The sequence below is a fragment of the Wolffia australiana genome, chromosome 5 (genome assembly GCF_029677425.1).
Source record: "Wolffia australiana isolate 7733 chromosome 5, ASM2967742v1".
Lineage (NCBI taxonomy): Eukaryota > Viridiplantae > Streptophyta > Magnoliopsida > Alismatales > Araceae > Wolffia > Wolffia australiana.
This window is the reverse complement of record NC_135839.1, coordinates 22,459,564-22,481,886: the sequence shown is the minus strand read 5'-3', so window position 1 is coordinate 22,481,886 and position 22,323 is coordinate 22,459,564. Positions and strand designations below refer to the sequence as shown.

The following is a 22,323-nucleotide window of genomic DNA, read 5'->3' as shown; positions in this document are numbered from 1 at the left end:
AGAAGTGGGGAGGGTGAAGGAGACGGCCGAGAAGAAGGCGCGAGATTTGGAAGGTTGCTAATGAATCGCATCACATGACAGATAGCATGAGAAACAACATAACTAGCGAGCGGCAAGAGGGATGAGGCGGGCCAGCCGTCTATTATCTATCTATCACGCCTAGCTTCCCTATTCGCATCCTACGTTATGGTTTGGCCGCATCCGGGGCCCCCTTCCCCCCTCTCTCTTTCCTCCTTCATGGGCCCCTGGGCCCTCGGCCCATAAACTATCCCCTCTCTCTCTCTCTCTCTCTGCATCTCTCTCTCTCTGCATCTGTTTCTTTTTCTATGTATCTCTCTGTCTTTCTGCGTATCTATCTCGATGGTTCTCTCTCTCTGTGTCTCCATTTAGCTCTCTTTTTGGCTCTCACTATGTCTCTATCTCTCTTTCTCTATATGACACTCTCTCACAATCCATGTATCTATCTCTGTGGCTCTCTCTCAGTCTCAATGTATCTCTCTCTATAACTCTCTCTCAGTCTCTTTGTATCTCTCTCTATAGCTCTCTTCCAGTCTCGTTGTATCCTCTATAGCTCAATCAGTCTCATTCTCTCTCCTTCTCACTCCCTCTCTAACTTTCTCTTTTTATCTCTCTCTAAATCTCTCCTTTTCTCTCTCTCTCTCTCTATGTTTCTCTCGCTCAAACCCTCTCTCTCTTTCTATGTACCTCTCTCTATATCATTGTATGTATATATCTCTCTATGGCTCTCTCTCTGTGTCTCAATGGGTCTCTATCTGTGTGTCTATAATGTATAGCTCTCTCTGTCTACACGTATTTCTCTCTCTACGTATCTCCCTGTTTGGACGGCCATGTTTGGAGAAGAGGAGGGAAGAGAGGGAGAGAGTTGACCAGTTGTCAACGGGGGCGTTTATGGGATGTCGCTTTGCCAGCTGTGAGTATGGAACGCAAGTGATGCATGATTACGCGCGACGACGAATCAGACACGTCCACGTCATCTGATGCAGAAGAAGAAGCCCGAGTGTCCCGTCAGCCGACAGAGCTACCCATCTCTTTGTCGTCTTCGATAATTTCCGAAACTCCCCGATATTCCCGAGACTGGACCGCCGTTCTGCGTCTACGAGAGAGATTTAACGGCTGCCCGAGCCGACGTGGAAGAATCTTACGATCTCCACTTTCAACCTGGGATCTAGAGAGAGAGATAGATAAAACTCATCATCTCTCTCTCCATCCATCTATCGCTTCAATCTTTCCGTTTCGCGCGGAGAGATAACGGCTCTCGCTCCTCTCCAGTGCAAGGACAAACTTCTCTCTCTAGATCGGAAAAGAACAAAATCTCGTTTGGGGCGGGGGGGGGGGCCCGACAAGAGGGAGAGATAAAGGCAAGGAGAGAGTAATAATGCTCTGCAACGATCTCTCTATCTCAATCTCCCTCTTTTTCTCGTTCTGCCTCGTCGCTGTGCGCCTGTTTGGAACTGGGAAACGATGACGACTAGCAGCCATCCCATCAAGTCAGTCCACCTTTCCCTATGCTAATGCTCTCATCATTCATCGACGGCGACCCCCGTCTCTATCTCTCTCTCTTATCTTTATCTTTGTCTATCTATGAATCTACTCTTGTAGGGAAAACAGTGAGGGGCGCCTTTTGTCGGGGGGCCTGCCCTCTTGTCCTGTACCACCTCGGCGCGGCACCTTTCCGGAATCTCAAGCCTAGTCCTCTTGACAAGCCTAACATTGTCCCATCTCCCCATCATCATCATATCATCATCATCATCCATCTCTCTCTCTCTATCCTCTTCCTGCTCACGGCTTTATATCCTCGGGCAGAAAAAGCCGCCAGCGGGGAGTACGGATACTGCCTGCCACGGATAATTATATATAGATACATGGAGAGAGAGAGAGAGATAGAGAGAGCATTACTCAAGACGGGTTCTTCGCTTACAGAAGAAGATCAAAGCAGAGGGGATGACTTGAGTTCACTGTACTTGCTTCTTCCCTGCCGGGTGGCCACATGGGTTGATGGAATCACTCACGTTGCATCTCTCCGCAACACTGCATATTTAAAAGACTTTGCTTAAGCCGCTCCCTTCATTAACTGCGCGTGAAAAAAATCATTCCTCCCTTAAAAGAGGCGCAGGCCTGCGCAAAGCCGCTCTCTGTAAAATTTAATGGCCTCTGACTACATCCACTCACCCTCTAAACTGTTGCATTCCAACTGAAAAAAAAGGGTGCCGTAGATGGATATATTTAGATGATTCAGTGAGAGTGAGATAGAGAGAGGGGAAGAGAGAGGGAGAGAGGGCTGTTCATTCTGTCAGGAACACGCAGAGGATGAGCCCTCTCGCCGGCAGTAAAGCCTGAACTCTGAGGACAGAGAGACAAGAGACAGCCGCGCCAGCTACTTAATTGCTGCTGCTCTTCTGGCACTGCTTTTGTTCGTAATCGGAGCCGAAAGAAGCATTGAGGCTCCTCCATCGCAAGGCGAGTCAAGTCCCATCTAATCTGATTCCATGGCGGAAATCCGGGTCACATAAATCAAATTATGGGCCGATCACCACCGGCCCATATTTCGGACACAGGGAAAGTAAAGAATTGAACTGCTCAATGTTTAGTCCGATTTTAAAGTATATTACAGTTTCAACAGTTTTTTTGTCGAAAGAATACTCAAAGATGAAAAACAGAAACAGTTCTTACTCTTCTTCCATGGAGAGGCAAGATGGGCCGGCCGGAAGAATTATTGGGCCTCAGGTAAACAGCGGCCCGTCAAGAGGATCCTACTTTTCACGATGAACCACCGAAAATGATGAGTTTCCATTTATTTTACCTGCCAGATTGATTTGGCGCCGGAGTGCCGACGAATAAAAAGATTTTGAGAGCTGATATTAGTACAGCAAAAAGTTGCAAAATTAGTTGAAGAACGAATCAAAACTTTGGACTTTGGGAAAATATTAACAAAAGACCCACCCGTTCCACCGTCGCCATAGGAATTTCCACAGAGCAGGCATGGGCTTGACTCTATCGTCATGCCGCATCGGAACAGATAGGACGTGCTGAATTCTTATTTAATCAAGAAAAAATCATAATGGACCATTAAAAAATTATTGAAATTCGAATATAAGATACACTCGCAGGAATTCCAATTTGCTTTCAATAAATAGGTAGGAAAGTAAATTTCAGCTTTTTTTACAACGGCATTATTCAATTGAACAGATGTACTCGAACAAAAGATTAATCTCCCTTGACGTGGCATGAATTTCTCCACAGCAGTCAACTTCCTTTGCTGCGTTACGATATTAGCCTGAATAATCTTGCATGAATTATCGTTGACAACTTGAAGAAATGCCTTGACCAACAATAGCAAGCGCCATAGGCATCCCCCCAATAGGCTACAAAGGGCATACGACCAGACAAAAAATTGTTATGAATTGGGTAACCAAGAAACATCGAATGGCAGACCTCGTTAATAAAACTTTCTAACTCGCGCTTAATACCAGTCTGAATCGTGCCGAGTTGTAGGCTTATCATGCAAATGTCCGCTGTAGCCAGCAATAATCCCAGGTGTGATAAAAAAAGCAATAAAATAGCCCCCACCTTCATGTTGGAACTTGCGATGCACGCATGACAAGCCCTCAACTCTGCCCTGGAAAACGGAATGAATCAATAATATCTTCATATTGAAATTCCATTCAGCACCAAGGTGATGAGAAAAACCAGATAAGCATGTTTATACGGACAGCAATAGCTGCCGACATTTGACTTTGCAGCATCATTATCGAATGCCCCTATGTTCAAATTCACTCACTGCAGAATAGAAAATAAATAAAACAATACTAACTATTGAAGAAATTATTACAAAATAATAACAGCTCCAAAAACCGAGCTAATGCAAAACTACACACCGTGCAACTTTTCTCTCATCATTTTTGGCAAGAGAAATAATGAATGAAACAAAATAAGAAAAACTCAAGAGAATAAAATCTTCATACAGGAAGATTACAGATTTTCCCAGGGACAGTGAACCGTCCACAACTCAGCCCAAGTAAAATCCCAGAAAGGTACAACAGGTTACGTATGATTACAACACAGGACTGGGATGAATTTTACTGTAGAATAGTCTTCTTTGAAGAGACGAAATTCCTAAAACTTTGACCAACCGGTGGAATCGGCATCATCTACTAGAATGCCGCATTCCAACATGGCAGCAGCATATAGAGGGCGGGAATAAAACATAGGCGAGTAATTACTACCACAAGAACTACAAACGGACGAATCGCTGAGTTCTGGCTCTATGGGTGCATTAAGGAAACGACTAACATCACCGTTTGGTTTTCTTGACAGCGTTTCCAAGCCTGAAAATCTCGTTCCGTCTTTCAAGGAAGCATGCGTGTTCGATTCTCCCTGTACTATCTTTTGGGAGGCAACAGCATCTACCTTTTTTGGCAGAGAGTATTGATTTTCCAGCGAGTAACGACTTATCCTTCTTGTGCCCCCACTTATCTTCGCTTTCTTGACAGATTCTTGAGGAGACCTCTGCACAAAACGGTCACGATGCAATACTTTTCTCTTTCCACCAGCGAAAACCACTATTGGCTCTTCAGAAGTTGTGGTTTCCTCACAATTTTCCACTCTACCGGATCCACTCGTTGCCGGGGAACTCGATCTCTTATGACTCCGAGCGTTTAATCCTTTACCACTTTCAGAATTCCGTACTTCCTGAAACAAAAGAGTAACGGCGATTAGAATGATCAGTAGGTACTGTCACAATCAGCTCATTAACTAGTTTGGAAACGATAACATCAAAAGAAGTTCATCCGTCCGGCAGATAAGGAAATCACCTTCTCAATCACAATCCAATGATCGTCTTTCCAGCATTGACGTAGCCTGATATCGCACTTCTCTGCATTGAAAACTCTTGAAGATCCGAGGATTCTAACAGAGACCAAGCCTCCATCAATCACGTTGGACACCTCGGCAAGCTTCCATGACCCATTGTCAAATACTTCAATGACATCACCAGACATCAAGGTGATAGGCTCCTGATTGGACGGGGGGCATGGCCGGATAGCTTTCCTTGGAACTCTTTCCACAAGTTCGGAAACCCCAGATGGCGCTGGGTCGTATCTGACGCTATAAGTATGCCCATTTCCTGAGATGATCTTGGCCCGCCACCAGGAACCCGACGGAACTTCTCTCTTGTTTAATACCTCCACCATAGTGCCCTTCTTGTATTTCATGATTGCGATGTTGCGTGAAGAAATCTGAAAACCCAAAATCAAGGAAAAAAATAAGATAAAATGTCAAGGAAAAAGGAAAGACACGAAAGAGAAATCTTCTCAGATACAGAAAAAATTGTAGCCTCGGTATCCAAATATTATTCATCATAAATCCAAAGAGGAAAAAATTCAGAGAATCAAGAAATAAAAAGGAGAAATATTCGTCATCTAAAGAAAAGGGAATCAAGGGAAAAAAGAGAATAATTAAAAAAAAAAGATTAAAGAGGCTCAGGAAAAGGTCATCTTCTCTGAGACAGAGAATCGAGAAAAAATAAGAGAAATATTCGTAGTCAGACACAGAGAAACTGAAAATATCAGGAAACATTCGTTGTCTAGGTACCAAAAGATTGTTCGCGTCCAAATCAATAGAGGAAAAATTCAGAGAGTCAAGAAAAAAAAAAGGTTAAAAGGAAAAGGAAAAGGAAAAGGGAAAGAGACGGCGGCGACACGGAAATCTTCTCTGATACCGCAAACTGAAAGTATACGAAAGTTTTGTATTTTCTTCAAAAAAGAATTAGGAAAATTATGTAGAATCGATCTCCAAATATAGCTCACGTACAAATCAAAAGAGGAAAAAACCAAGAATGCAAGAACACAAACTAGATCAAAAAAAATTTGAAGAGATGTCAACATCAAGAGGAAGAGGAACGCAAATCGCCACAAGAACAACCTAAAGCGAGAAAAATTAGCGTTCTTCTTCCAGGAATCGATAATCCATAACATAATCTCAGAGGCCAGTACGTCGGAGGCCGGATTCCTAGCGAGAAAAAAACAGATGCCACCACCGATGGCCCCTAGAAAAAGAATTAAAGGCAAATCAACCGCAAATCCAAAATACTCCTGCCTAGAATACCACGAAACCACATTCAAACGAAGAAAAAACAACAATAAAAATCCCAAAAAACAACAATAAAAATCGTCGAATAAAGAGCATCAGGCGGCGGTCCGCATACCAAGCTTCGGCGATCAAATCTGCCCGTCCTCTCCCAAGTTCCCAATCTCGGTCGGCCCTCGCCCTTTGAAAAGAGAAAAAAAAAGAAAAGGAAAAGCGAGCGTGGCTTTAACCGCCCACCCCACCCCACCCCACTCGACACGTCTCACCCGAATGGGCCTGATTTTCCACGCAAACCCGGCCCAAATCATTCTAACCCGGTCCGGCCCGGCCCGGCCCGGCCCGGCCCGGCCAGACGGGCCCGCGACCAACGACCGCCACGCATTCTCCGTGCTTCTTCTTCCCATTCGTTCGCTCTACGCCAGCGGTGACTTGCGCTTTCCGCTTTCGCTGTCGCCGGAATTTCCGCCGGAGAAGTCTCCTCCGCCCGATCGCAGGTACAAATCTCTTCGTCCGCGCCGAATAGAGTTCCTCAGTTCTCTTCTCCGAGAAAATCGGCCTGAAATTTGAATTAGACGGGTCGATCAGAGTTCATAAACGAACAGATCTGTTTGGTGTTTCCGCGGATTAGAAACCTCGCAGGAAAATCATCGATTCTTTGGATGGAGGTGGTTCTGATGCCCCGACGAACCTCGACATCAATCAAGGAACAAGTTTTTTTTTATATAATTTCCCGACTTTGAGGAGAAAATGCTCTGAAATGGATCTCGAGTAGCCGCAGATTGCATGATGATTTTAACATTCAAGTTCGGAGAAATAATGAGAGCCTCGGTTTTTAATATGTGCTTTAGAAAAAAGAGGGAAAGAGGAGTAAATACAGCAAGAACACAGGACACAAACACGCCAAGAAGACGAATTCTCTTTACAGGTACAAAACGAGCAAGAAATTCAGGAAATATGCCTGGCCAGAGAACATTAATACTAACATTACATCGACCTCTACATTTGAACAAAGAAAAATTCAAGAAAAGGAGTTAAAATGCTACAAGGACTGAGACGATAGGAATCTAAGTTCTGATAAATGCTCATCATTAGAAATATGGAGCTCGAGCCGAAGGTTGGTCATCAGCTCTTCTTGTTCCCAAGTGATGGACCCAGAAGAGTAGAAAGCCTCCATGGTTGCTCTATATGCATGAAGTTCCAGCCTGTGTATTCTTTCTGCCATCTCCCTTATGCTTGAGCTTGATTCCCTCTCCCATAACTTGGGCCGAGAAGAAGAAGAAGAAGAACAGCTTGCATCGTCGGAGAGACGATCCATTTCAGGACTGTAAACCATACCCAATTCATTGCTGCCGCTAGAGCTACAACCACAAGAAGCATCACCGGGCTCTACAATTCCAGTAAACTCATAATCTTTCTCTACCTTTCTCGGTATTGGTTCAACTCCCTTGAGTTTCTTGCGACTCCCAGGCCGGATTTGAAGCCCTCTCTTCTTCCCTTTCGCAAAGCTTTCATCTTCCACGAACCCTTTATAGTTTCCCACCTTGAGCGGTAACATTTCACCCCCATTGCATCTCCCTTCCTGAGGAACACAACGAAGAACTCATCATCAAAATCTTCATAAAGGCATAATTTGATTTCCAGTTGATGGGCAAGGCGGATTTACCTTTCCAATGGCGACCCATTTGTTCTTGACCCAGCACTGGCGCAACCGCAGGCCAGATCTCTGGACTGTGAGAGTTTGGGGAGATCCCAAGAGCCTGACAGTCAAGAAATTAAGGGAAGATCCGGTGACCAGTTCTGCAAGCTTCCATGAAGTGCGGTCTAGAACTTCAACGATGTCGCCAGGAAGAATTTTGATCTGGCCGTGCTCCTGAGGAAGACGCGGCCTGATGAACTTTCTTGGAACTTTTTCTTCCAAATCGTTCATGCCAGAACCGAAGGGATCGTATTTCACGCGGCAGAGACGTCCGCTGCTGGAGATTATCTCAGCGAGCCTCCAAGAACCGCAAGGCACTTCCTTCTTGTCTAGCACCTCTACCTTCGTCCCCTTCTTGTACATCATTGTCCCGGAATTTGCACTTGGTTGTCGGGGAATTAATCGAAGATTATGACAACTCTGCCGATGAAAGGAAACGCTTTTTAAGATGGGCGAAAGAAAACGAATTGAACTGCAACGTTTCTAAACAGTTATGTAACGCGATTGGGGACACTGAGAATGATCAAACGGAGGTCAAAATCAGAAGAACGAACAGCGATCGGAGAAAAGCCATTGCAGAATAAAATCCGATTAAAACCCGGAGGAGAAGGCACAGAGCGTGCGACATCGAATCGATCCATTCCAAAATCAGCTCATAAAGACAAAAAAATGGAACACAATTCCTCGAAATGCGGAAAAAAAGCGGAAATGAGAGTCTGCGATCTTCGTACCTCGGCTAGTTCGACGCCCCTCGAATGAATTCCTTCTTCGTCGTCCCCCGTTGTTCCTGTTTCCTTCACCCACCCCGACGCCAAATTTCCCCTCTTTACCAAGAGCTTTCTTTCTTGACGAATTTCGAAACCTCAGGCATGTCCCCAACGTGAAACGTGGACGCACCCGAATATTCGGAAATTGAACCCGGTTAATTACACTCCGAATATTTATCAAATCATGGGCAAGATTCTTGTTCATTTAATCCATGCCATAAACCTATTCTTAGCCGTTCCAGAAAAATTAAAAAAACGAGAGATTTTCACTAAATTTGCAAAGCGTGGTATGAAAAAAGGGATTTAATTAATGGGGGTGGAGGGGGTACGTGGAGGCAGGATAGGAGATGCGTGGGGTCCAGGAGGTATTTCTAAGGTGGGCGTTCGTTGGAGGTTACGAAATGGGCCCTCGACCAACGGAATACCTTCTCAACGTAAACTACGGCCCGTAGTTTTGGCGTATTATCTCCCCCCTTCTGCTTCATCGGATAACGATGAGCCACCCGACCTCATCCTCTCTCTTTTTTTTTATTATTTTAAAAATATTCAGCAAAAAGGGAGAGGAGAAGTGGCCTAGGAAACTAGGGAGAGAATCAAGGTAGGGCCTCTCGGGCCGCTGTGGATTGTTCAACTAGGGAAGGTCACGGTCTGACCAAAGTTTGGTTTCAGGGAATTGAACCGGACGGGCAGTCTGCATTTTTAGAGAAGGCAGATTTTTCAGAACCTGAATCCTATATGTTGGGAATTTTTAAGGGCAATGTCCATGCTTAAATGTATTTAGATGGATGAAAGTCGGACACGCTGGTGTTTATGTGAGGACTATACTACTACCAATTTCTATGCAATATTAAATGACAATAAACTAATGTCACTTGGATATTTCAGGTCAAATAATACTTCCCTTTAAGGTCTGTTCCCTATAAACCAGAGTTGCTTGATAATAATTTGTAGTGGCCATCAGTTACAAATGGGCAATTCATGATCTTCCTAACCTAATTTAAAATGCTATTTGTTTGTTGACACAGATGTACAATAGAGTAAATGAATAGGATTCTGTATAATGAACTTTTTAAAACAAGCATATCATGTATATTAATCCCATGAGATCAAGTAAAACAAGTAAGAATAAAAGCATAAATTCAACAATTACAAAAAGAATCAGATTTAATTTGTCTTGTATAAAAATTGGATCATTAATTTGATCTCTTTCAATCCCTATAGACTAGTTAGGATGCTATTTTGACTTTCTCATGCATATAATAATCCAAATGCATATAAAGTGAGTGAATTTTGTCTTGGAATTATTATGCACTTTTTTATTCTTATTCATTAATATATTTAATTTATTAATAATATATTTAGATATAACCATAATCTAACTAGCTAATAGCAATGTAATTATAGAATTAAATAGTTATAATGGGAAGAAATGAAACTTTTTAATCAATGAGATCAGTCACAATTTATACACAAAAGTAAGTATAATGGATTTTAACCCAAAACACTTATCTTAAAGTCATCAAATATTGTTCTCTATCTAACTACAAGCCACATATATGAAAATTTATGTATCGATATCTACTAAATACATATAAGCAAGACATTTTTTCCAGATGAATATGTATGAGTGTCCTATTCTTCTGATGATTAAATTTTTTTATCGAACAGGTTCAAAGTAGTGACACACGACTTTTTGGTCATCAGCTCTACCAACTAAGTAATCACAACTATTAGACATGTCTCACCTCATCTTACTCAATCTATTTTTTTCTGTTTGTAGTCATTAACATGTCAGGACAAAAAAATTAGGCGTTTAAAGCTTTTTTGACTTTTTTGTCTTAATGTAAACAGGAATTTTAAGATTGGTATCATAAGTGAAAGGATAACCTAACACTAGAGATTGTTAATTTTGAATAAGTCACTTCAGTATTTTGGAATATTTGGGAAACTACTAAGGAAGTCAAATCATTTTTGGGGGGATAGAGAGACTTGAACCCTCATGATTTTCGTCTTACTATAAATTTCATTCTCACTAGTGATGTGCAAAAATACTCTATCTTTATTCTCATCCAATTTGTTTTATTGTCAATATAATAATAATCAGACTATGGAATAAATGATTTGATTACTAAATATTACACTATAGTTTGAATTCCAGTGAATTTATAATGTTTTAAATCTGAAATTACAAAACTTTTTTATTTTAATTTCTCTATTACAGATATATTAAATATAATAAATTTTATATTCTGCATTCAGGTCCTGATTATGGAATGAACGATTTGATTAATAAATATTAAACTATTACTTAAATTCCAGTGAATTTATAATAAGTTAAAAATCTGAAATTACAAAAAATTTTATTTTAATTTCTGCATTATTGATGTATTTAATATATTAAATTTAATACTAGATAGAAGTGTCCGGGTCCTGATCAATCAGTTGAAATATCAGTATATATTAGATAGAAATGTGTGTTTAGCCTTTTTTAGTTAGAAATACTAATTCCAGGTGCAAATGCAAATGCAATCAACTCCATTCATTGAAACGTCTTCCACCTGAGTCTCTTCACCTATATTTTTTCTCAAAAGAAGGATTCGGCTCACGATTGCACATTTTTTAATTCCAGGATTTCTCTGAATTTGGAAGTTACCACCCAGTAGTCTCTAACAAATTCACTATCTTTGGGAAACATGGGGATTGAAAATCAAAAACCAGTGGGGCTCCCAATTATAGTGCAGGGACGCAGACGGGATGGGACGTGGACGGTTCGGGATGAAATTCATCTCGTCCTACGTCCCATGTTAGAGCATGGATGAAGGACAGGACAGTTTTTCGTCTGCGGTCAAAAAAACCGTCCCGTCCAATAATTTCAGGACTAATATTCGTCCCGTCCAGTCCTCCCGGGACGAATTTTCGTCCCAAAATTCGTCCCTGACGAAAAAATACATTATATATTTATATATATTATAATATAATAAATTGTCCTCGCGAGGCCACATGTCAACATCTCAACCGTCGAATGTGAATCTGACGGTGTCCCGTCGAGATTCATCCCTCCGTCGTCCGGGGACCTCCAGACGGACGATTTTTTCGTTCCAGAAGACGAAAACCATCCTGTCCAGCGGTCCCCCGGACGAATTTTCGTCCCAGAATTCGTCCTTGCCCCCGGACAGGACGATTTTTTCATCCGGGGACGAAAAAACCGTCCCGTCCGCGTCCCAGCACTATACTCCCAATTTTAATGAAACTCCTGTCAAGATGATGAATCTTGCCACAGATGCCACTACATGAGCTTCGGGTAAGCAAATACAAACTAGTACCGTAGGTACTTTGACTGTTAAAGAGGCGAAAGAAGCAATACATAGAAAGATTTGGCGCCACTCACTAAATTATGGGTTGAATAACATTTGTGAATCGGTGGTCAGACTTTGGACCAGGAATCACCTGCAATCCTTCTTGCCAACACCAAACCTTTGGTTCGGCATTCATTATGGTGGGCCCGTTGAGGCTGACTCTGACTCAATGGGTCAACAGGTTCCACCCGGTTCAGTTCAGGTGGTCAGCCGCTTCTGCTTCAGCTTCGGACCCTGGTCGGCTGCCGTTGACTCCTCCTGGTCAAACTTTCTTCGGAGCTCCACTAGCTTCTCGTCGTTGACTTGACTGGGGCCTCCACTGTTTAAGGCATACGCCTCTCCCATTTTCTGCCTGCATTGCTTGTTTGCCACCTCATGCGAAACAACTGACGAAGTCAACCGAGAAGAGTCATCGTCAGGCTTACAAGTTCATACTTTTTCTGCAATTTTCTTTGCCTTACAGATTATTTAGCAAAAAAAGGGAGATGAGAATTCGATCACCTGGTTTAGGGTAATCCGTTCCAATGATGCATTTTGCCTTCTTTTGGACGCTTAAAGGCGCAGTCCACGGTTCGTATATGTACTCCTTGGGCATGTCTACGTAAGTATAATATCACACTCGTCATTAATTCCATCATTTCGAAGAAAAAAATATAAAATTTTAATTAAAAGGTCTACCTTTGAGTACGGGGAGAAAATGGCGGATGAACTTCCCGGTGGGATCGTATTTCTTCCCAAATGTGATGGGTGAGTAGATCCGATGGTACTGCAACAGGAAGAAACTAGGGTCAGATTATCATTCTTAAAATAATGAACCATTAATTAAGTCAACGAGGCTTACCTGGTAAAAGAACGAGGAGCAAGATAGCCATAGCCAGTTACCGTTGTTTATGGCCCAGTCAGAGTCTATGAGCAGTCTCTCGAACACGTCTCGGCCCTTCTCCCAGTGAACAAACTGCAACCAAGACAACGGTAACTTGGAATAGCCTTTGAAGGTTTTACAAAGAGCGGGTATACTCTTATTGATTAAGCAAAAGTAATTGATATAATACGAATCGCACCAAATCTCCACGAGTGAGGAAGCAAGCGACTGAATGCCGAGCAAGATGGTGCATCCACCCCCACTGCCGGAGCTGTGTTTTTGGTAGCGAAAAATCAATAAAGGTCACTCCCTTATAAGCAATTAAAACCCACAAATTATGGAAAATGAAATACCTGAACCATGATGGCGTCGATCCAAGGAAACCCGGTCCGGCCATCACGCCATGATGCAAGTAATTGATCATCATCCTTCCAAGGTATCTACCGTCACATAAAACAGTCATAATTTAGTAGCAGTTTCAGGAAGAGGATCCTCCCTCTCTAATTTCATCTGAGTTTTTGAACGATTAAAGAACTCTAAACGAATGGCAAATGTGATTTGAGTGTTTACTTGCTTGCAGATTTCATTTCCCCTCATTCGGTCGAAATTAGGGGTGCCAAATGCCACTGTGTAGAAAAACTCTCGCCATAGCAACTGCCCAACTTTCGCCTTGTGTTAACACCGTCAAAAAAATAACGCAAAAGGAAACGATTTTCATTCAGATCAGAGGCGCCCAACCTGGCCCAGCAGTGAAACAGGCGGCGAGGTGAGCTTCTTCGCCTTCACGTAGATCTCTTGGATTCTATGATAAAACAGTCGCGAAGAAAGACAACCAAACTAGAAACAACAGCAAATCAATCAACTCGCCCATGCTTTTAATTACATTCTCTGACCACAAGCAAGAAGTAGAAGAACTCACCTTCAAGTAAGGAGATAACACAGTCGTCGCTGGTTTCAGGAACGCCGATGGATCGCCCTTGGGTTTTTCGAAAGTTGCTACTTTTTCCTGTTATAATGGCAAATGAATCAAACAGATGCGATGCTCGAAGAGCAAGAAATATCAGATGTGATGATTAGAACGGGAGAAAACCTTGTCGGAGAGATATTCATCCATCCTCTTCAGAGCCTCGGATTCGCCGCCACGGAAAGGAGAGAACTCCACCTGCAACCCAGACATTCAAGCGTTCTTGATCTTTCTGATAAACAGGAGGAAGGGATAAATCAAGACAAAACCTGGCCTACGTCGCCATAACCAAGTTCTTGAATCGTCGGAACTCCGACGTCTTCCCATTCTCCGAGGTCTCCGACAGGCGGAAGTGCAGAGAATTGCTGTCCGATTGGGGGGAGAGGTCGACCCGCGAGCTTGACGAACGACTGGTACGTTAATGGCGGTTTTCCTCCGTTCTAGAGTACAAGAACCCGCGCAAGGATCAACAGGCTGAACACCGACTGATTAGATCGATACCTTTCTCACCTTCCGAATGATGTCCGCGGGATCGAACAGCGTATGGCTGACCGGCGAGAAGACCTCGATCCCCGCCGCAGATGCAAAAACCTGCAAAAAAAAATCAAACCATCAAACAACGCGAAGCAAATCGAGAATCACGCTTGAATCCAGCAATTACCTCAACTCGAGCGTCCCTCGCCTGGCCATACGGCTCGGTGTCGGACTCGTAGCACAATTTCCCAACATTCCACTGCGAGATCAATCTCAGAGACGCAGAATCGAAAACGGCAAATTTCGATCCGGCCTACCTCTTTGAGCACGCGGACGAGGACTTCGGCTGGATCGCCTCCGCGGAGGACGACGAGGCGGGATCCCAAGCGGCGCAGGCTCTTGTCGAGGTCCGTCAGGCTCTCGAGCAGGAACTGAATCCGACCGAGCCCGGCGCGCGCCGATCCCGGCGAGAACGCGTCGCGATCCCGCTCCAAGTACCGCGGATCGAGCACGAAGATCGGGTACAAAACCTTCGTCGCGCCTCGCCTGGCTCGATCCAGCGCCGGATTATCGTGGATTCGAAGCCCCTTCCTGAACCACACCACCGCGTTCACCTCCATCGATCTCTCCTCTTCAATTTCCCTCTTCTTCCCGCCTTCCGCGCTCCATTTAAACCTCTAATTGGCGGACAACGCCCCACGTTACCCCCATTTCAACCACGATTTCCCACTGCTCTTAACTCCAAAAATTCAAAATCCGTAGAAAACGGGGAAGAACACGATCAGATCCAGGCGATGGATGAAGAACTCGCAGGAGAGGAAGGCGAGCTAGGGTTTCTTCCTCACTCGATGAAGAACTTGGAGGAGCGCGGCTGCAGCGACTTCCCCCCCGAGGTTCGCACCGTCGTGGTGATCTCCACGTCCATCAGCCGGTGGTACTGCTTCGCTCTGCTCATCACGAATCTCACCCCCACGACGTCCCCCGCGTTCGCTCTGATCGGCGGATGAAGAAGAAACACCTGCGATCATGAAGTACTTGCAGATCAAATCGCGGTTCAAGATCAGGATCTGATCGAAGATCGAACCTGTTGGCCCCAGTGCGTGCAGTCCTCGGCGCTCGGAGCCGTGGTCAGCTCGACGTCGCGCGTCGCCGGATTCTTGGAATTTCCGCGGAAGTGAACATCGAACCATCCCGCGAAGCCGGAGACGAGAGTGCGATCTGCTCCGATCTTGGAGGAGAACTCTGCGTGAACGGTGCGGATCTCCTCCACCGAGGCCGTCAGGCAGTCGATCTCCTTGATCAGCGCAGCGGAGCCGACGATCTGATCAGGGTGGACGTTGTTCCATAGCGATGTCTGAACGATCAAGTAAACGATGATCTTAGATCAGACGGCGATTGAAGAAAAGCAAAGAAGAACACTCGCCTGGAGGAAGTACTTCTCGTGTTCTTCGTGGAAAGGCTTCTCCAAGACGCCCATGTTAACGCCGTAGTGCGCTTGCGTTTCATCCACGAAGCTGTGCCAGTCGGCCATGGCGGAATTAAAATCGTTCTTCTTCTGCTCTCCGAGGCCAGACCTGATCGGCGCCACCCACATCCGAGCATGACTCGGATACCTGAAACCATCAAGAAATTTCAAGTTTTGCAGCGAATAACATCAAAAATTTGAGAACAGGTTGCTCGTCTCTTCGATGAATAACATCAAAATTACATCATTCCGTCGGGCTTCAACCAACGATCGCGAGCGCAGATGACGGAATCAAACATAGACTCGCGCAGAAGGAAGTATCCCATCCACTCCGATATTATGACATCCACTGCAGCACAAGCATGGAAGATCAGACTAAGATGTAAAACGAGATTAAACATGGGTTTTGATTAATTCAATCTTTGACCTTTCTCTGGAAGAACCACGTCCTCCATGGATCCATGAATGACCTCGACAATGTCGCTAACATCGTTCGCTTTGACAAGTTCTCGAGCATGATCCGACATCTTCGTAGCTTCAACCGCATAGACCTTCCTCGCCCCCGCCTGCGCGCACCAGATGGCTAGAATGCCACTGCCAGTGCCCACATCCAATACAACCTGATTTTGATGCATTTGCAAGATTAGAGCCAGCTCAAAACCCACGAATCTACCATAAATAGCTAAAATCACGAGAAAAACAATCAAATTCTTGATTCTACGAGCCCTAAAACAAAAACCCTTGAGAATTCTTTCTGGTGGTGAAGATATTAGGGAAAAACATGAGATAAAACCTGAGAAAGAATTAGAACACGACTAATCGATCTAGTTCAGAGGGGGATGGCGGGTTTCGAGATGGAAAAGAGAATGACCTTGTCGCGGATGTGGACGGCGGCGTTGTCGAACACGGCGTTGTAGTAGGCGTCCATGCGAACGCGATCGGAGAGCATCTCTTTCTGGTGGTAGAGATAGCCATAAGTGCAGAAGTAGTTCGCGAAGTCCACTTCCTTGTCCACCCGGGGACGCGAGGCGGCGCCGCCGTCGCCGAGTTCCATTAGCGCCGCCGAAGAGCTGCCGGAGACGGGAGTAGGCACGCTGCGCGGGAACTCTCGTTAGGTCAGGAGAAGTATTGATTTTTGTCTTTCAAGACAGGGTAGGGGGGGGGGGAGGGTGGGGGTTTGAGTTCTTATAGTATTAATTCCCACGATATGTTAATTTGATATGTGAATGTGACATGAGGACATATGCGCTTGTCCTTGAGGAAAAACTGTGTATATCAGAGCTACCAGTTAAGGATTGGACAGAAGAGATGAGAATCATATGAATGTTTCATTCCTCGTTTGAGAATTTGATCAAATTATCAGGGACGAGTGTGTTATTAGAGTTGAATAAACGAAAGAAGAAATCATCGTTCAAGGTAAATGTATTTTTTGATCCAATGTATAAGTATGATCTCATTGTCCACCTGAATGTGTTTTTAGATGTCTTCTTTGGTGGCGCGGATACAAGCATATATCAGCCTTATAGTTTTATGATTGAAATTATAAATTTCTCATCGATATGATCATGTATTGCTATAGATGGTCCTGATGTTTGTAAATTAAATTTAACCATTTTCAACACAGTACATTGGATCATTAATTTCAATTTTGAAAAGTTTTGTCGGTACTTATTTGTCCATTACTTGTTGTCACATAGTTTTTGGAGATAGAGTGATCTGTGCAGTTTCATGCTTTATAATTCCCAACTTCCAGTACACCTAAAAAAGGGAAGTTTAATGGCAATTATTTATATTATGCACATGTTTCATGCTTGGATGTTATGACTATTAATTTAGTTCTAAAGATTTTAGTACCAATTTGTCTTGTTTGTAGGCCACTGTCCACACAAAAGACTAATATTATATTGTGGAATGGTGGATGGAATGAGAACATAGAAAAATCGAGATAGACCTAATGTGGGATCGCTAGGATATGGTTGACCAATATAGAGAGACATTGGACTTAGTATTTTGACTATGATTGATAGTCAAGATGCATTCACATCATTGCACCATTTATGGGATGTGTATTATTCATATACCCTAGATGAAGACACATGTGATTTGAGATATTACATTCATGACTGTAGAGACCAAACCTAAAACCCCTCAAACTAAACTCTGAGCCGCAAAGCGAGAGTGACAAACTCAAGCATGGTCTTCCTTCGTTATAGTCTTAGGATCCAAATCCCTTTAAGTTGGGTTGGTGGAGTCTACTCCAGACTCGCTTATTCGGGAGGTGGGACTATGATCTAACACGGCGGATGCCGGGATCGAGCGGCTCATGCTGCGCTACCGCGGAAACGAATATGAAAGTCCATGTGACAAGAAGAAATGATGTGTATGTTAGAGAATTAACGAGAAGCACATCACAAGCTGGGTGACCCGAGGCGACCTTTCTTCCCCAAAAAAAAAACTTCCCACTCTAAGATTCAGATCTGGTTTTGGTTCAAGCAACATGTCTGACCTCCACATTCACCCTCCCCACTCTTATTATAGAAGAGGGGGGGCCCGGTCATGGACGTCCTAGTGGACCCTTTTAAGGGGAAATCTTATTGGGCCTTCCCCTAAAGGGTCCTTTAGGTGGGGTAAGAAGTCAAATGAACTCTCCCCCTAAAGGTACAAGTGAATCAATAAGACAAACATATAGACATCATTCATGGGAAGGCCCAAACACATACAAGGGAGCCTCCCTAAAGGTAGAAGGAAATAAAACAACGGGTACGGCACGAAAAAAATGATCATGTAAAATAGAACTATCGTAGAGGAACCCAACGTCAGGTCTGATACAAGAAATGCAGATTCCTCGCATCGGCTCGAGCTACACGATGCGGTTGATGACAAATCTGAATGTGCTCATTCGGATGGTCCTCCATCAAACTAAGTACTAGTGTATGACACAAGACCGGGGTAGATTAATCGTATAGTTTGGTGGGGGTATACTCCAGGATTACACGCAAATCTATTTTCATCAAGTAATGAAGGTATTGCTCTGACCAAACTAAGTGGTTGGTGAGGGTGGAGACCAAACTACGATCGGACATTGCAATTGGTTGGAAGTCCCACAAGATGGGTGCTCAATGATGTGTATTATGATTGGTGAGGGTATACTCCAGGTCATAGTATATGTTTTGAGATTCTGATCCTCACTAGGATAATGTCAGTTTCTCCGCTTCCGTACACGTAACGGTTGCATGAATTGATAATTTTAGTGGGAGCCCTTATTGATGAATAGAACACTTTAGAAAACTTTCAAGGTCTTTCATTAACCTAATCTCCTTTAAACACTCGTCGTCAAGTAGCCCATTACATTGCATGTTTGATGCAGCTCATTGACAAGTCGATAACTTATCATGTGCTCTTGAATTTGATGAGAATCTTAAAGTCTAAAAGGTTAGCTTATGTCCTTACGAATGACACATATATTAGGTCCGCATTAGATGTTGATGATGGGATACGAGTAAGAAGTCAGAAGTGAAGAGTTCAATATGACATGGTTCAATATTAATGCACTATCAATGAGCTGTTAGCTATTGAGAAAGCATGAAGATATAGAACCTAAGACTATGTAAGACTAAATGATAATTGTTTGAAGAGTAAAATATGACTTATGGATGTGCAATCCCAAGAGTATCCAAGGCTCACATGGTTGAGGGATCTTCTGGATATAAGGATGTGTTGAAGATGATTGAAGTGACAAGAAAGTTATATATAGTTGTAGAATGGTTCTCCCTTTAATTTATTATTGATCTCGTCATTTAATTCCTTCATGATTCATACTTAACTTACTTAAGAATGTCGACGTTCAACCTTTAGAAGGTAACATCCCGAGACACCTTATTTGGTATGACCAACGAGAAAGGTATTCTATGTCGTTGAGAAGGACAAGTTAACAAAGCACGTCAAGGTATCCCTATCACAAAAGGACATGTGCAATAACTAATATGTACACTATGGTTTGAAAAGTCACTAGATGAGGTAGTATGTGTAATAACTCGTTAAGATCGCTTAGAGAAAGTTAAAACATAGGGATTTTTAAATTGTTTTAATTGCTTGAGGAAAATAAAACATGAAGTTGAGGAGAGGAAGTATCATAAAGGTTACGATGATTACTACATGGATAGTGAACCTCAAGTTTCACTTTGGAGATATGGTATCTTTGGAATATAATCATGTTCCTAGCCTGAAGAAGAACATCACATATGATATGAATAGATTTGGATATTCCGTAACTATTCAGAACAATAGTTGTTCCATTTATTTGAGAAATAAAATTGATTGCTTTAGCATCAATAGAAAGGGAATAATTCTAGAGGATGATATTTATCACTATCTCAAAGTGTTACGCCCCTATCTAGGCGGTATTCCCTGCCCAGAGGCCTGCGTGCTTATTGGAAGGTGTGTTTGGTTGGACTTGCGATCTGTAATGACTGAGTTTTATTTAGTGCTACAACGCACTAAGGGTGGTGAAGCCAACCGGATCTTTTATGCCATTCCCTCCTTAGGGTTGATACACTTCGGATGATGTGTGTGCCCGTTCGCACTTAGGGGGGATTGATCATGCGAGGTCTGTGCGCGTACTGGGCGCACCAAGCGCCATGCGTGGGCGTGGGACGCATAGGCCAGGCGGCAGTGCTGCGGTGAAACGCACGGAGTTGTGTGGAGAGCTGCATAGCGGCAGTGCAGGCATTGCGTGCATCGCATTTGTAGGGCATAAGGTGAGAGTTATCCTGCTAGGAGGCTAAGGCAATGGCGCACAGTGAGCGCCTAGATGGCATGGGCGCGTGGCGTCCCTGCGGGTAGCACCGGGCATGCTACGCTCAGCTTGGGGCGCTGAATGCGGCGGCGTCACGCAGACTACGCGCGATAGGTGTCAACACAGGTGCTGGAGGCATGTGTGATCGCTATGCCCGTGTGCGCGTGACACCTGGCCCGAGGGCACATGTGTAGCGATAGGGTTGGCGGTTGCGTGCACGCGGATTGGGAAGCCTCAAGGTGCAGGAGTGACACAACCAAGGTGCAAGGTGCCTCGTCTCGTTACTTCGGTATCATCCCTCATCTTCCCCCATGTATTGTTCATGACTATGATGTAACTGCTTATGATATCAATACAATGACCCTATTCCTCAACGGGGATGCGCCCCCTCCCTTTCCTCTAACCCCTTCTATGCAAACTTAAGCTATTGCAAGAGACTTCCATTACGAGAGATTAAGGCTGCTCAATGTTCTGCTGCAAGCGCTGAGGCCCGCACGCATTAGATTCGAGCATTTGTCCTTGCTCGGGATTTGATCACATGACACAAAGTGATAATGCACCTCAGGAGAGCAAGAATTATCTAAAGAAAACTCATATTTATAAGCATACATAGCAGTGGAAAAATGTATAAAACTTAAGATGCATTGAATGCATAGTTAGTGCATTTGATTTTTAATCATATGCTACATGCTAATCGTACCTCTTGGGTGAAGTACCCATGCCTCCGAACTTATGAAATGGAGAACATGCCGATGATTTGTTGTGGTTGATACATTGAGATGTATGTTTCTACATACTTGAAAGTATTAAAACTTTTCAAAGAGATGAGACGAGAATAATTCTTGAATACAGTATTCACATAGTTCCTACATGATAATGTTACCTATCTCAAATTAGTCATCCACTTACTTACAAGATGAATGCTTCATCAAAGAGATAGATTCACACTATGTTGGACATAGTGGAATCCATGACGAGCAACTTAAGACTTCTAATGAATGCACAATTTTATGAATGGGAAGTCGAGCCCATACGATGAGGACTGACTGAAATAGTAAGATGGAGTTGAGGACTTTGAAATATGGATTTAATAGATGTCCAAATAAGAAAATTTTGGACACTACTTTTACCATCTTAAGAAACAAAAATGTTTTGTTGAGTAAGGATTGTCTTGTTGGAAGACATATATCTTCTATGAGAAGATAGTGTGAGCTAAAGTAGTCTCTGAAGGAATTCTAGATCCAAAAATATCATAAACTCATTTGATGAGGACTTAGTCTTAAACTTGTTTAGATGTATACTGAATAAGTTCATATGTTTGGTAGAAAGATCAAGATAACTCAATCTTCATGTTGGACATCATGATTTTGAGTTATGCCAAGATACTCTATCTAAGAGATGGTAATATCTAACATATGAGGAGGCTATTCTAACTTTTAGAATGATCGAGGACACATGGATTTTGAAATTTAGTCCACATTTCTCAACCAAGTTTTGAACTTGGTCGACACTCTGAAGGATATGGTACCCCATCATTAGTAAGTGAATATTTTGATAAAGATTAGGTTCTAATGGACAAATTGAAATTGTTCAAAGGAAATGTTCATTCATGAAGGAATCACACTAGCTGCCATGATAAAGTCTACCAAATTTTTTCTTGCCATAGAAGCACATTATGAGTATGGAATCTTGAAATGGATGAAGGTGTACACGATATAACCAAGAATAATACATCCAAGTGTGGAAGCTGTCATAATCCAATTATGGATTGAAGCATGCATTCTGAAGTTAGAATTGAGTTTTGATAGAGTGATCAGATCTCATGTCTTCATTAAGAAT

General features: G+C 43.2%; 4 protein-coding genes across 15 annotated transcripts; all 4 read right to left on the bottom strand.

Annotated features, from left to right (window-relative positions):
* Positions 1–2,213: 2,213 nt before the first annotated feature.
* Positions 2,214–6,352, bottom strand: LOC144703919 (DUF724 domain-containing protein 3-like). Of its 10 annotated transcripts, none has more exons than XR_013581669.1 (7): positions 6,224–6,352; positions 4,833–5,255; positions 4,312–4,710; positions 3,489–3,637; positions 2,962–3,383; positions 2,692–2,873; positions 2,214–2,499 (listed from the first exon to the last, which is right to left on the bottom strand). XR_013581669.1 is itself a non-coding variant. In XM_078576214.1 (5 exons), the coding sequence occupies exons 2-5, from the start codon at positions 5,229–5,231 to the stop codon at positions 3,056–3,058; spliced, it is 1,275 nt and encodes a 424-aa protein (XP_078432340.1). In that variant the 5' UTR covers positions 5,232–5,255; positions 6,224–6,352; the 3' UTR covers positions 2,579–3,055. The 10 variants fall into 10 exon arrangements, 4 of the variants coding, with proteins under 4 accessions (XP_078432340.1, XP_078432342.1, XP_078432343.1 ...); XR_013581670.1 differs by having other exon boundaries at positions 2,692–2,821; XR_013581671.1 differs by having other exon boundaries at positions 2,692–2,774.
* A 32-nt stretch (positions 6,353–6,384) lies between these two features.
* Positions 6,385–8,685, bottom strand: LOC144703921 (protein AGENET DOMAIN (AGD)-CONTAINING P1-like). Of its 2 annotated transcripts, XM_078576220.1 has the most exons (4): positions 8,533–8,685; positions 7,769–8,221; positions 7,526–7,684; positions 6,385–6,661 (listed from the first exon to the last, which is right to left on the bottom strand). In XM_078576220.1, the coding sequence occupies exons 2-4, from the start codon at positions 8,165–8,167 to the stop codon at positions 6,635–6,637; spliced, it is 585 nt and encodes a 194-aa protein (XP_078432346.1). In that variant the 5' UTR covers positions 8,168–8,221; positions 8,533–8,685; the 3' UTR covers positions 6,385–6,634. The 2 variants fall into 2 exon arrangements, with proteins under 2 accessions (XP_078432346.1, XP_078432345.1); XM_078576219.1 differs by lacking the exon at positions 6,385–6,661 and having other exon boundaries at positions 6,959–7,684.
* Positions 8,686–11,827: 3,142 nt separating this feature from the next.
* UVR3 (DNA photolyase family protein) lies at positions 11,828–14,937 on the bottom strand. 2 transcript variants are annotated; one of them, XM_078576211.1, is made up of 14 exons: positions 14,542–14,937; positions 14,412–14,483; positions 14,261–14,341; positions 14,020–14,190; positions 13,877–13,948; positions 13,706–13,792; positions 13,525–13,623; positions 13,357–13,440; positions 13,140–13,226; positions 12,986–13,057; positions 12,766–12,879; positions 12,603–12,690; positions 12,426–12,521; positions 11,828–12,310 (listed from the first exon to the last, which is right to left on the bottom strand). In XM_078576211.1, the coding sequence occupies exons 1-14, from the start codon at positions 14,842–14,844 to the stop codon at positions 12,123–12,125; spliced, it is 1,614 nt and encodes a 537-aa protein (XP_078432337.1). In that variant the 5' UTR covers positions 14,845–14,937; the 3' UTR covers positions 11,828–12,122. The 2 variants fall into 2 exon arrangements, with proteins under 2 accessions (XP_078432337.1, XP_078432338.1); XM_078576212.1 differs by having other exon boundaries at positions 14,029–14,190; positions 14,542–14,863.
* Positions 14,926–16,834, bottom strand: PRMT10 (protein arginine methyltransferase 10). The gene is made up of 6 exons (XM_078576213.1): positions 16,561–16,834; positions 16,117–16,309; positions 15,933–16,038; positions 15,648–15,837; positions 15,309–15,578; positions 14,926–15,242 (listed from the first exon to the last, which is right to left on the bottom strand). The coding sequence occupies exons 1-6, from the start codon at positions 16,741–16,743 to the stop codon at positions 15,066–15,068; spliced, it is 1,119 nt and encodes a 372-aa protein (XP_078432339.1). The 5' UTR covers positions 16,744–16,834; the 3' UTR covers positions 14,926–15,065.
* Positions 16,835–22,323: the final 5,489 nt, after the last annotated feature.

Coding starts and splice junctions, on each gene's coding strand:
- LOC144703921 (XM_078576219.1), bottom strand. CDS start 8,167: ATGATGTACAAGAAGGGGACGAAGGTAGAGGTGCTAGACAAGAAGGAA. Junction 7,685..7,768: donor AATGGGTCGCCATTGGAAAG/GTAAATCCGCCT, acceptor TGTGTTCCTCAG/GAAGGGAGATGCAATGGGGG.
- UVR3 (XM_078576211.1), bottom strand. CDS start 14,844: ATGGAGGTGAACGCGGTGGTGTGGTTCAGGAAGGGGCTTCGAATCCAC. Junction 14,342..14,411: donor CGAGGGACGCTCGAGTTGAG/GTAATTGCTGGA, acceptor TTTTTTTTGCAG/GTTTTTGCATCTGCGGCGGG. Junction 13,058..13,139: donor TCGACGCCATCATGGTTCAG/GTATTTCATTTT, acceptor CCAAAAACACAG/CTCCGGCAGTGGGGGTGGAT.
- LOC144703919 (XM_078576214.1), bottom strand. CDS start 5,231: ATGAAATACAAGAAGGGCACTATGGTGGAGGTATTAAACAAGAGAGAA. Junction 4,711..4,832: donor ATTGGATTGTGATTGAGAAG/GTGATTTCCTTA, acceptor CTTTTGTTTCAG/GAAGTACGGAATTCTGAAAG. Junction 3,384..3,488: donor ACTCGGCACGATTCAGACTG/GTATTAAGCGCG, acceptor TGCCCTTTGTAG/CCTATTGGGGGGATGCCTAT.
- PRMT10 (XM_078576213.1), bottom strand. CDS start 16,743: ATGGAACTCGGCGACGGCGGCGCCGCCTCGCGTCCCCGGGTGGACAAG. Junction 16,310..16,560: donor CCGTCCACATCCGCGACAAG/GTCATTCTCTTT, acceptor CATCAAAATCAG/GTTGTATTGGATGTGGGCAC. Junction 15,838..15,932: donor TTGAAGCCCGACGGAATGAT/GTAATTTTGATG, acceptor TGATGGTTTCAG/GTATCCGAGTCATGCTCGGA.